Genomic DNA, 12,114 nt, shown 5'->3' with positions numbered 1-12,114 from the left:
CTTGCTTTCTAGATGGATCCCTTTTGGAGGTTTCCTCCCCAAATTTGCCCTAAGCCAGCACAAACAGTCATCATGAAAATGTCACCAGTGGCATAATTTCCTGCTGGCAAATCTTGGGACAGAAGCTTGACCTTGTTCTCCATGAGACATTCTTGGGAAGAGAGACAGGAGAAGATTCCTGGAAAACTGAAACAGCTTTCCAGAAGGGAAATGAAAATGAAAGAAACAATCCAAGATCTTTTCCTCTATTTATTTCTATGCTCCCCTTTTCCATGTTGCACTACTTCTCCATCCCAGGAATTCCAGATGCACTTCACCTCTAAGATCGGTGACTTAGTGATTTTTAGACACTTGAAAATACCATGAACCACACAGAGTTTTCCTTCCCCTGGTTTTACTGGAAGGCAAGACTGGAGATGTAAGTGCAGTGCTGGGGTCAGGTAGGAATCCTACAGCAAGGGAAGGTGGCCCGACAGTGTTTGACCCTCAGCCAGGCCAATGCAGAGCAGCAAGCGAGGGGATTGCTGAGCCAGTGTGCAGGAGTCAGGGCTCTGCATCTGGGCTCACCGCTGCAAAGTTCCCGTGTTTGGACAGACTCAGGGGCTGTGCCCGGGGCGCGCGGGGCTCGAACGTGGGGCTCGTGGGGCGAGCGGGGAACGGACACGGGGACGAACGGCCCCGGTGCTTCAGTTGCAGCGGCGGCAGCGGCGGCAGCAGCAGCGGCGGCAGCAGCAGCGACAGCAGAAAAACAGATATTTTAGAGCACTCTTTCTTTTTTTCTCTTTATCTTTTTCTTTCTCTCTCTCCCTTTCCCACTGTCGGGCACCCTTCTCTCGGGGTCCCTTGCCTTGCGTCCCTCTCCTCTCCCCGCCTCCCTCTCCCCTGCCGGGCCGGGCCATGCCCCCGGCCCGCCCCCGGCCCCGGGCGGGGCTGCCCCGTGCCCGGCCCCGGCCGTCCCGCCGCGCTCTCGCCTCCGCCCGGCTCTGGCCGTACTGGCGGTGGCGCTGCTGGGCGGGCGTCAGTGCCTGGTGCGGGGGCGGCATCGCCGCCCTTCGGCTCCGCCTGGCCCGAGCCCGGCCCCGGACCCGACGCAGGGTCCAGTCCCGGCCCCGGCTCCGGCTCCTCCCGGGGCCCGCGGAGGACACAGGCGGCGCGGCCGCTCCCGCCGCCTCCGCTGGGGCTTCCCCGGCCCGAGCTCCGCCGCTCGACAGCGCGGCCGCCGGCCCCGAGCCTCCTGTGCCGCGTTCCAAAGAGCGAACGCCTGGGCATGGCCGGCCCGGGGCGGCTGAGGGGCGCTCGGGGGCCGTTGCTGGCCCCGGGCCGAGCGCTGACAGCCGCGTCTCGCCCGCAGGGAAGGCGCAGGAGGCCCTGCAGGAGCGGTACCGAGTGGGTTCGCTGCTGGGGCGCGGAGGATTCGGCAGCGTCTTCGCGGCCACGCGGCTCTCGGACGGCGCCCCGGTGAGCGGCGGGGCCGGCGGCGGGGCAGGAGGAGGGGGCGGAGGAGGAGGAGGAGGAGGATGGAGCTGGTCAGGGCGGGCGGCGAGCTGAGCCCGCTGCTGTCCTTGGCTTGCAGGTGGCCATCAAAAGGGTGCCACGGAACCGCGTCCGGCACTGGGGCGAGCTGGTGAGTGAGCGGGGCCAGCGGCAGCAGCCGGGGCTGCCGGGCGGGGATGAGCCGAGGCCCGGCACGGTGGAAGCCGCCAGGACGCCTCGAGGGGGAGCGGGCGTGGGTCCAGCGCAGGGCGCAGAGCATCCCGGGCTGGCTGAGGGCTCCCCGAGCCCCGGCACGGCATCGGCCCCCCTGAGGGCATCGTGCTCCTCCCGCAGCCCGACGGCAGCAGGGCCCCGCTGGAGGTCGTGCTGCAGGCCAAGGTGTCCACTGGCTTCCCTGGTGTGGTGCAGCTGCTGGAGTGGCTTGAGCTGCCCAACCACATCGTGATGGTGCTGGAGCGGCCAGAGCGGTGTCAGGACCTGCAGCGTTTCATTGGGGCACGGCGGTTCCTGCCCGAGGAGGAGGCGCGGGCGCTGTTCCGCCAGGTGCTGGAGGCCGTGCGGCACTGCACCAGCTGCGGGGTCCTGCACCGCGACATCAAGCCCGAGAACATCCTGCTCGACCTTCACACTGGGAAGGCCAAACTGATCGACTTTGGCTGTGGCACCTACCTGCAAGACACAGCCTACACCCACTTTGCAGGTGAGCCCACGTAAGGGTGTACTCCTGGTCCCGGCATCTCATGGCCCAACATCTCCCAGCCCAAGCTGGCTGTGGCAGCGGGGATTCTCCCTTTTGCTGCCAGTCAGGGGACTGAGTCTTCAGCTGAGTTGCTTTAGAGTGGGGCTGGGTGGGGAGCCATCTTCCAGCCCTGCTGTCAGCCTTTGCCAGCCACTCTGCCCAGGACTGGGGCTGAGCTGGGGCAGCCAGCCCGACAAAAACCCCCGTGGGTGGGGGTAGCAGAGATGGGGGCGGAACCTGTGCCCCAGCCAGTTTGGTGTGCAGGCAAGAGGAAGGGCTTGGACTGATCCACTCGCCCTGTTTGCCTTGGCTTCCTAATATTTTTGGGGCAATGCAGGCAGGGAGGATAAGGGCATGTTTTTTCCCCAGCACGGAGAGGGTTTTTCCTTTACAGGTCAGGGTCAGGCTTAGCCAGGACTTCCTCTGCCCTCTTCTGACACCAGTGGCTTCTTTTCCAAGCCTTAGTTTGTGCACAAGTCCCAGGTGCTGGTGAGAGGGCAGTGGTCACCCTGTGTGCCACTGATGCAGCCCCCGCAGCCCAGGGATGCTGGGGCCAGGCTGTGGGAGCAGCAGCATCCCCCTGCTGAACTCCATCTGTATTCCATAGGAACACTGTCCTACAGCCCCCCGGAATGGAACGACTTTGGCTGGTACCATGGCGAGGCAGCAACGATCTGGTCCCTGGGCATCCTGCTGCACCAGATGGTCTGCGGGGAGCACCCGTTCAGGAGGGGCCGGAACCTCAGCTGGGGCCAGCTCCCGCTGCCACAAGGGCTCTCTCAAGGTGGATCCTCTTCTCTGGGCACGGGGGGAATCCCAGTGCTGGGAGCCAGCAGCGGGCTCGTGAGCATCCCGCTCTGGCAGCTGCTGAGGAGGTGGCACATGTCCTGCTCTCCTCCAAAACAGGGAATTGATGGGAAAGTTTAGGCCCAAACCTGAGCGCATCCAGAATGGCCTGGCCATGGCAATAGTGGGGCAAAGCAGACAGGAGCCTTCTCTGGCTGACCGGCAGTTTCTGCTTTCTCTCCCCAGAGTGCAAAGATCTGATCAGGTGGTGTTTATCCGTGAACTCCTTGGAGAGACCCACATTAGAAGACCTGTTCTGTGATCCTTGGGTGCAGGATATTCCTCTGCCATAGAAGAAGGGAGAGAGCCACAGGCACACTTTGATCCAGGGCCCTGGTAAGTTGCAGCTCCACACATGCCGTGGCAATGAGAAGCAGAGGAAGCCAGACCTTTTTGTGCTGCCTGTGTCACTGCACCGGGGCCATGGGATGGGCACACGCAGCCCTTGTGCTGGAGCTGAACTGCTCTGCCCAGCACTGGTGGCCGCCATCCAAGCTGGTTTTGCTTGTGCTGGTTCCCTGACAGCTGGAGCCCTGGGCAGAGCCCTGAGAGCCTGGTCTCCCCCCAGGGAAGGAGCAGGAGCCCCTGGAGAAGCTGTACCGGGTGGGGATGCTGCTGCTGCTGCTGCTGCTGCTGCTGCTGCTGGAGACAGCCAGGATGACATCAAGGATGACAAGCTCTTCCTCAGCCTGGCCACTGGAGGCTGAAGGTGATGGACTTTGATTCTGGCACCTTCTTCAAAGGCAAACTCCACAGGGAATTTGCAGATGAGTCCCCACCTGGGGGAATTCTGCCAGATTTGGACACGGCCCAGCCTGGCTGGGAACCAAAGGTTCCCCCTTTGCTGGGGCAGATGCAACTCATCCTTCAGTCCCTGCCCAGCTGCTTTTTGGCAGGGCTGGGTGCATGGGCTGGGGTGGGTATGAAATGGGAGTGGGCTCCTGGCCCTGCCAACAGCCCCCAGCAGCCACCGTGCCCCGGGCTGGGGCTGGGGCTGAGGCTGGGGCAGCCAGCCCGACACAAAAAAGCCCCATGGTGGGAGCAGAGGTGGGACTCCAGAACCTGTGCAGGGGCTGCTTTGCTTTGCAGGTAAGGAAGGGCTTGGGCTGCTCAGCTGCCCTTGTTTGCTTTGGGATCACCGTGATTTTGGGGGGCAGTGCAGGGTGGAAGAGAGAAAGTGTGGGCTTCCCTCAGCCATGGCTGGGTTTTTCCCTACCATGTAGGAGTTGGGCCTCCCTCAAGGCCCTGACAGAGATAAGAGTTTTTCCCGTTTTTCTTGTTTTCCCTTTTTGCATCTAATCTCTTTTCAAGAATGTGTTGTTTGTTTTTCCAGAGGAAGCGTTCTAGGTGGTCCAGTGGGGATGGGGAAGTGCCTGGGAGCAGCTGTGGCGTGGATGGGCCGTGCCCTTGGAGAAGGCTGAGGCCATGGTTTGGGAGCAGCTTTTCTTGCAGCCGTGGCTGGCGTGAGGTGGGTCCCTGTGTGCTTGGCAGGGTGGGATCAGAACTTTTGGGAGATGGCAGCGAGCACAGGAGCATCCTGCTCTGGGCAGCTGCTGAGGGCTGGATGTGCCGTGTCTGGCTGCAGGCTGGGCACATGTCCTGCCCTCCTGCTCTGCTGCCAAAGGCAGCAGGGATGGGCAGCTCTGGGCACAGCTCTGGGCACAGCCAGCACGGCCTGGGCCCCGCAGGCCTTGGCACAAGGGCCCAGGAGCCCTCAGCTGACGGGCGGTTTCTGCTTTCTCTCCTTGCAGCCGGGCTCTGCGGCTGCTGAGGCTGCTCTGGGCTCTGCCAGGGCTCTGCTGGGCTCAGCCCTGGGCCCAGCTGGGCTGGCTCTGCCCTCACATTGCTCTGACAGCTCTGCATCAGACGAGCCCCTTGCGAGCACAGCGCCTGAGCTTTCTGCTTTGGCAGCTGAGTGAGACTCTGCTGCAGGCCCAGAGATTGCAGCTGGGGACACACATCCAATTGGAAAGGACCCAAACTCTCCACAGTCCCAGCTGAACACCTGGATCTGCACAGGGTGTTTGTCTGTCCCATTCTTCCTTCTTGATTGGCTGGAATTGTGCAGTTGCACTTTCTTCCTCCTCTAGCAGTGCCACGAGTGGGCCAAAGCTGGCGAGTGGGCCGTGCTCCTGAGGCAGTGCAGTCTGGAGCTGGTGGATGGAGAATTGCCCTTCTGCACTGCCAAACCAGAGCAAAAAGCTGTCAGTGGGACTTGGTGTCTTTAAGAAACCCCTAACAGTTTCTAGGGAATGTGCACCTCATTTCCAGGCTGAGAAGGAAGGGCATCTTCTAAAGGATTTGGGGTTTACAGAGGTTAGATTCCCAGTCCTGCTTGGAGCTGGCAGGGCACAAAGCAATTTCCTATTGCTTCAACCACACTTTAAAATAACAATGTAGGAAACAAACCCCAAAAATTTTTTTTTAAAGATTACTAAGGCCAGTAAGATGCATCAATGCCATCAGGACATTTACAATGTAAATAACTGAGCTCTCTGTTTCAAAAGATCAGTTACCTCTTAATTTAGAGTTACAGAAGATTTTTCATTGCACACTTGGGTTTTGTTTTTATCTTTCAAATTTTATAAACGTTTTCTTCTTTTCTTTTTCTTTCTTTTATCCGTAAACCACAAAGCATACTATAAAAAAGGAATGTCTTTTGCTCCTGGTTCCCGTGTGGAGCAGCTCCCTTCCTGCTGGCTGAGCTGCTCAGGCAGAGCCTGGCAGCTCCTGGCCCTGCAGGGCTGAGGCTTTTCCCCGTTGCTGGGCACAGACTGATGGAGCAGCACTGCTGAACACGGGCACACAGAGGGACCAGCAGCAGCTGCCTTTGCCCACCTGAGGCTCCAAGGCCCAACCTCTGAGCAGCCAGGGCTGGAAGAGACTGGCAGGATCTGATCCCTGACTCTGGGCCAGGGCTGCACAAATGACCCCACAGCAGCAGCAGCAGCAGCAGCAGCAGATGGAGCTGACTTTCAGCACAGCCCCTGCCCCTGTTCCCTCCCGTGTGCAGTGGTGTCACAGCAGCCTGAGGCACCTGGGAGCCCCCAGTGCCAGCAGGGACTTGAGATGGCAGCCCTGGGCTCCTGGAGGCTGTGCAAGGAACGGAGCTGGGCACTCCCTGTCCATGGGGAACTTGCAGATGGAAAAGGCTGCTGTGCCCAGGCAGCTCCAAGGGCACAGAAAGGAGGCTCTGGAGCACTGGATCTGTGCCAGTGCCACAGTCCTGGGCAGCAGCCAGCCAGCCCTGGGGGAACAGAGGGCACAGCACGAGGGACAGAAGCAGGCAAGGGCAGAGACTGGAGAGAGCCAGAGCCAGGAGCAGGAACAGCTGCTCCATTGGACTCTTGGAGAAAGCTCTTGGCTGGTTCCAAGCGCTGAAAGGCCTGAAGGGCAGAGAGGAGGCCACAGCAAACAATGCTCCTGTTTGCACAGCCTCCCCTCTCCGTGTCCCAGAAGGAATTGCATGGACTGTGCTCTTCTCTCCGAGTGGTCTCGTTCAGCATGAGCAGCTCAGCACCAGGAGCTGAAGGAGCTGAATCCTCAGGCCACAGGAGCTGGGCAAGAGGAGACTTTCTGAGCAAATGAATGCTGCTAACATGGACCCAGCTGAATGCAGTGGATAGAATCATGGAATCACAGAATCCTTTCTGCTGGAAAAGCCCTCTGAGCTCCTCCAGTGCAGCCGCTCAGCCAGCAGTGCCAAGCCCAGCACTAAACCACGTCCCTGAAGTGCCAAGGCCTGGACAGCAGCCCTGAGTGAGGCCTGAACAGCAGGCCCTGAGCCAAAGGTGGCCTCTGGATGAACCTTCCAAGCAAAGGTTATCTTTGTATCTGCTCCCTGATGAAATGTGCATGGTCATTAGCACTGTGATAGATGTAGCCACTCATTAGTGAAACATGTCTTGACCTTTCTGTATTTAGAAGCCAGACAAGGCCATGAAATCTGACATCTGGCCTTGTTTGGGGCCAAAGGATCAACGTCACCTCCCTTGGTTCCTCCTGGGGCCCTGGCCAGGCTTTGGGAGGAACCCAAGAGGAGGATGAAACCAGATGTTGGCACACTAGCAGTGCTGTCAGTTTGTCCATTCAGCACTGTCAGAGCTGGGCCCTCTCCCAGCGGGGTTGGAGCCTCACCTGTGGCTGGAGGCACCTGCAGGAATTGCCAGTGCCCAGGAGTGGCTCTGCAGCCCTTGGCTGTGACAGCTTCCCCAGCTGCTGTGTGGGTCTGGGGGATGGTAAAGGCTGAGGGTAACTGGGGCTGGATCTTTCTCAATCACTGCAGGCAATCTTTGGTGGGGATGGTTGGGTGCATTGCTGAGCTGCTCCTGTTGTGATTCTTTGCTGCTTTGAGCTGCAGGAAGTGACACTGATTCCTTCAGTTGGAGTCTGTGCCTTTGGTGCTGACCCTGCCCACTGGTAAAACAAAACTGGCCCAGTCTGGCCAAATCCCAACAAAATGTCACTTGTTCAGTGTCAATGTGAGGAATCAGTGCCATCAGAAATTCCCAGATGGGAAGCCCTTCCCTGGAGTTCCCTGGCTCTGGAGTGGGCTGAGGTCGGAGCCCCGTGGGAGCAGTGGGGCAGTCGGGTAAAAGAGGCTGCACCCCTGGATGGCTTCAAATGCATCCAAAAATTGCACATGGAGAAGGAAAAGAACTTGTGGGTTTGGGCAGACAAAGATGAATTTGTTAAGAGTACATTGCAAACAGCACCTTCAGAAGGAACAATTATTGTTGTAATGCTCCCACATAGAGCAAGAGAAGAAGGTTTTAATCTTGAGCTCAGATGCATTTGTGCAAGTGAAATATCAATATAATAAATAACTATATATGTGTTTATAGTACAATAAGACCTTCATATATATATTTTTATATATTTTTATATGTATGTCTAAGTCTGTCTATCTATATCAATATGTTTATCTACATATAAAATTATAATAATGTGAAGTAGTGCTGACAATACTAATTTGGTAGCTTTGGCTGCTCAGGGATGTAACACTAAATACCCTACAGAACAGGATTGGCCAGGACCCTAATGTCAGTGGTCAACTTTGTGAGATTGTATACAATGAAAAAGGAGGAAGGGAGGAAATTGGCTGTTTTTACAGGGTTTGCTGATACTGTGATGCAGAGTGCTTTGTCTGTTCCTGTGAAAAATTCAGTGATGAAGCCTGCAGGATTTTTCATGTACCAGACTATGCACAAGCTGCAGGATTGGTTGAAAGGGTGAAGGGGTTGTTAAAAGAGCAGTTGAAAAAATGAGGAGATGGGAACCTTTGCCCATGGAGAACCCATCTCCCAGATGTGCTCCATGCCCTTAACAATGGCCCACTGGGGAAATGGAACCCCCCTGGCTGTGCACGGCTGCCCCCAGTTTGCAAATCCAACCATGGGCAGTGAGACTTGGGCTGCCTGGGAAATTTTTCTGGCTGTGATGGCCCCTGGCAGGGCCAGCCCAGAGGCTGCAGGGCTGGGCCTTCATGCACTGGAATTAGTTTGGATAAATTCAAAGCAAATGAGAGCTATCAATGCTGAAACAGGAATTCAGATTCCTCCAGGACACTTTGCTTTGGTAACTGCTCCCTTGGAGCTTGGCCTTGCAAAGTGGTCATTTCATGGCAGGAGGAATTGATGCAGAATATCAAGGAGAAATTAAAGGAATTGTGTTAAACAATAGTGACCAGGATTGGATTAGTCAACCCCATGACAGGGTAGCACAATTATCAATATTGCAGTTTTAAGAAGGATTGTGAAAAAAGGAGATCCACCTGCAATCACCACCGTTTGTGGAGATAAAGGGTTTGGATCCAGCAGCCCTAATAATGGAGCCCGAGTGTGGGTCCGGCGGCCAAATGGCCCTCCCGAGGCAGCTGAAGGAGCAGCTCCTGGGAAAGACAACTCTGAGTCCTGAAACCTGGGCAGGAACAAGGGGAATGTGTCCCTGCAGCCAAGTGTTCTGTGTGAGAACAAGTAGATCTGACAGGATATTGTTTTACACATGCTGCCAGACCAAATCTCCCTGTCTGCCCCAAGGGCCCCTTTGGGAAATGCTCTGATCCACGGGGCTCCATGGGAAGGCTGCTGTGACACTGAGGGACTTGCACAGGAATTGCATCCAGGAGCCCGGGTGCCCCTCAGGGACTGGGACCCGGCCCCTTCCAGCCAGAGGGGAAAGGGCCCCCCCAGGCCTTGTTAGCCACAGACAGCATGGTAAAGCTGAACAGCAAAGGGCCTGGGGGCATTATTCTGGAATTAACATGGTGCCAGCTCCATGGACAACAGAATTGTTGTTCTTATCTCAAATGAGATTGAGGAAAATGAATGAAGAACAGTGTCACTAAAGTACTGCTGGTGTCTGTAAGGTGTACCTTGATAGTCAGCCAGAATCTTTGTCTGCCACAAACACCTCTAGAGTTTGACCAAGGGGTTAGTCATCAAAATGTAATGATGAGTTATGAAAATGTAAAGATCAGGGTAGGCAAAGTACTGCATGTCACCAATTGCTGGGTATGTTCTCAGCTGGAGTTGGGAGGAATGGGGCTCCCTTGGAGGGCCCACCCTGTGGGCTGGCCAGAACTCTGTCCATGGGCTCTGCCTTGTAACAGAGTCTGTGCAGGGACAGGTACAGAAAACTGTGCTATGGAACACAGGAATGCAATGATCAGTTGGACAGGATTCACTAGGATTTCCCTTCAGGAGAAACCAAACCCTGTTCTAGTTCCAGAGGCCACAGTGTGAGAGGATTTCTGTCCTTCACCATCACTGCCAGTGTCAGTAGAACTTGGGGTGCTGGAGCAGGTCAGTGTCAGTGTCACACCACTCTTGGCTGCAGGGCCACCATTTCAGGTCCTTCAGCAACAGCCACAAGGAAGAGTTGGGGCCCAGAGAACATTTTCCCCCCAAGGAGTGCCTTGGGTTTCAGAAAGCCAAAGATTCTGGTTCACCCTGTGCCCCATGGGCACTGCCTCGTCCTGTGGAGTTTACAGTAATGACATAAATTGATTATTAGAAGAAATAGCAAATGATACTGTTATAATATCCAAGAGCACATCCCAGGAGTTCCATTGGGATGGAATGGGGACTCCACAGAACCACATGGCCTTGGATTATCTGCTTGCTGGCCAGGGAGGAACCTGGGCTATTCCAGGACAGGAATGTTGCAGGAATGTCTATCAGTGCTGGGTTAGAGGTCCAACAGTCAGGAATCACCTTGGCAGAAAAAGCAGTACAAGAGTGGCAGCAAGAAGAAAATTCTTCTTGGTGGCATTGACTTCATGGCTGCCAAATTGGAGGCTGCTGTGAAATGCATTCATGGCAGTGTCTGTCATCATTGCAGTGTGAGCACTTGGTGTGTTATGATTCCATGTTAGAGTTGCTGTGACACTTTGTGCTGGAAATGGAGTATTGAGACTTGAGTAAATGAGACACAGTCTCAAGAAAAAAGGGACTTTGATAAAGAACAGTGAATAGCAACTTATTAGGGCTATTTTAAAATGAAAGCAAATTATAGCTCTAAGTAATGAACTTAGGCAGTACTTAATTGAAGAACAAGAGGTGATGCCTTTATGCCTAATACCTAAATCTAAACTGTGTTATTGAAAGAGTTGTTATGAAAGTTGCAGTTCATCTGTAGGTCAAAGCACTGATTGAAGCACTGAGGCCTCACCAGGCCCTGACTGAGGCCTGAACAACAGGCCCTGAGGCAAAGCTGAGCTCCAGATGAACCTTCCAACCAAATGAAATTTTTGTATCCACTCATTAATGAATCATTATTAGCAATATAATCTCTGTATGTGTTCATTGGTTAAATATGGACTTACTTTTCTGTATTTGGAAACCAGAAAAGGCCCCATCTGACTTTGTTTGGGGCTGAATGGTCAAAGTCACCTCCCTTGGTTCCTCCTGGGGCCCTGGCCAGGCTTTGGGAGGAACCCAAGAGGAGGATGAAACCAGATGTTGGCACACTAGCAGTGCTGTCAGTTTGTCCATTCAGCACTGTCAGAGCTGGGCCCTCTCCCAGCGGGGTTGGAGCCTCACCTGTGGCTGGAGGCACCTGCAGGAATTGCCAGTGCCCAGGAGTGGCTCTGCAGCCCTTGGCTGTGACAGCTTCCCCAGCTGCTGTGTGGGTCTGGGGGATGGTAAAGGCTGAGGGTAACTGGGGCTGGATCTTTCTCAATCACTGCAGGCAATCTTTGGTGGGGATGGTTGGGTGCATTGCTGAGCTTCTGCTTTTGTGATTATTTTCTAATGATTATGTGCTTTGCTGAGCTTATGCTTTTGTAATTTTTTGCAGATATACATTATATAAATTACACAATTCCTTCAGTTGGAGTCTGTGTCTTTGGTGCTGACCCTGCCCACTGGCATAACTGACCCTGTGGGCTCCATGGAACCAAGGGACATTGTGACACTGCAGGGCCTCCTGTACCAGGGGACCGTGGTGATCCTGTGGGGCCTAATGGAACCAAGGGGCCATTGTGACACTCTGGGGCCTCATGGAACCACAGATACCATTCTGACTCTGTGGGGACTCATGGGGACAAGGGGTCCATTGTTTTCCCCTCCCTGGCACTGCCCAGTTCAGCCTTTCCCTGCCCCTGCCCCAGCCCAGCAGAGCAGCAGAGTCAGGTCAGGCCCTGCAGCAGGAACTGGAGGCCCTGGAGGTCAGGGACAGCCACTCTGTGTCTGGGATGCTCAGCAGATGCTCAGCTCGGGCAGCTCCTGCAGCCCCAGGGCCAGCCCCGCTGCCCAGCCCAGCAGCAGAGTTGGCCCCGGGGCTCCTCGGGCAGCTCCTGCTGGCCCAGGGACAGGGCAGCCTCTTGCCAGGGCTCCTCTGCACCCCCACGGGCTCCTGCCCTGCTCCTGGCCCATGCCAGCTGCCCCCAGAGCCTTTCCCAGAACACGTCTGTGCTGGCCCGAGCAGCCATTGCTGCAGCCCTGCCCTGCTGCCCAGAGCCCCGAGCTGGGGCTGCTGCTCTGCAGAGCACGGGGGCTGTGCTGCCCGGGGCCCTGGGCTGCCTCTGCTGGGCT

General features: G+C 55.9%; 2 protein-coding genes across 2 annotated transcripts in view; one reads left to right on the top strand and one right to left on the bottom strand.

Annotated features, from left to right (window-relative positions):
• Positions 1-12,114, bottom strand: part of LOC143692629 (uncharacterized) — a 331,852-nt gene that overhangs the window by 43,867 nt on the left and 275,871 nt on the right. The gene's annotated exons all lie outside the window — the stretch shown is intronic.
• Positions 880-3,372, top strand: LOC143692565 (serine/threonine-protein kinase pim-1-like; the record flags this gene model as incomplete). The annotated part of the gene is made up of 5 exons (XM_077172813.1): positions 880-1,458; positions 1,574-1,624; positions 1,828-2,194; positions 2,841-3,017; positions 3,266-3,372. Coding segments are annotated over 5 exons (1,281 nt in total), but the record flags the coding sequence as incomplete, so codon positions are not given.

The sequence above is a fragment of the Agelaius phoeniceus genome (assembly GCF_051311805.1).
Source record: "Agelaius phoeniceus isolate bAgePho1 chromosome W unlocalized genomic scaffold, bAgePho1.hap1 SUPER_W_unloc_2, whole genome shotgun sequence".
Taxonomy (NCBI): domain Eukaryota; kingdom Metazoa; phylum Chordata; class Aves; order Passeriformes; family Icteridae; genus Agelaius; species Agelaius phoeniceus.
This window is presented reverse-complemented; position numbering and strand designations above follow the sequence as displayed.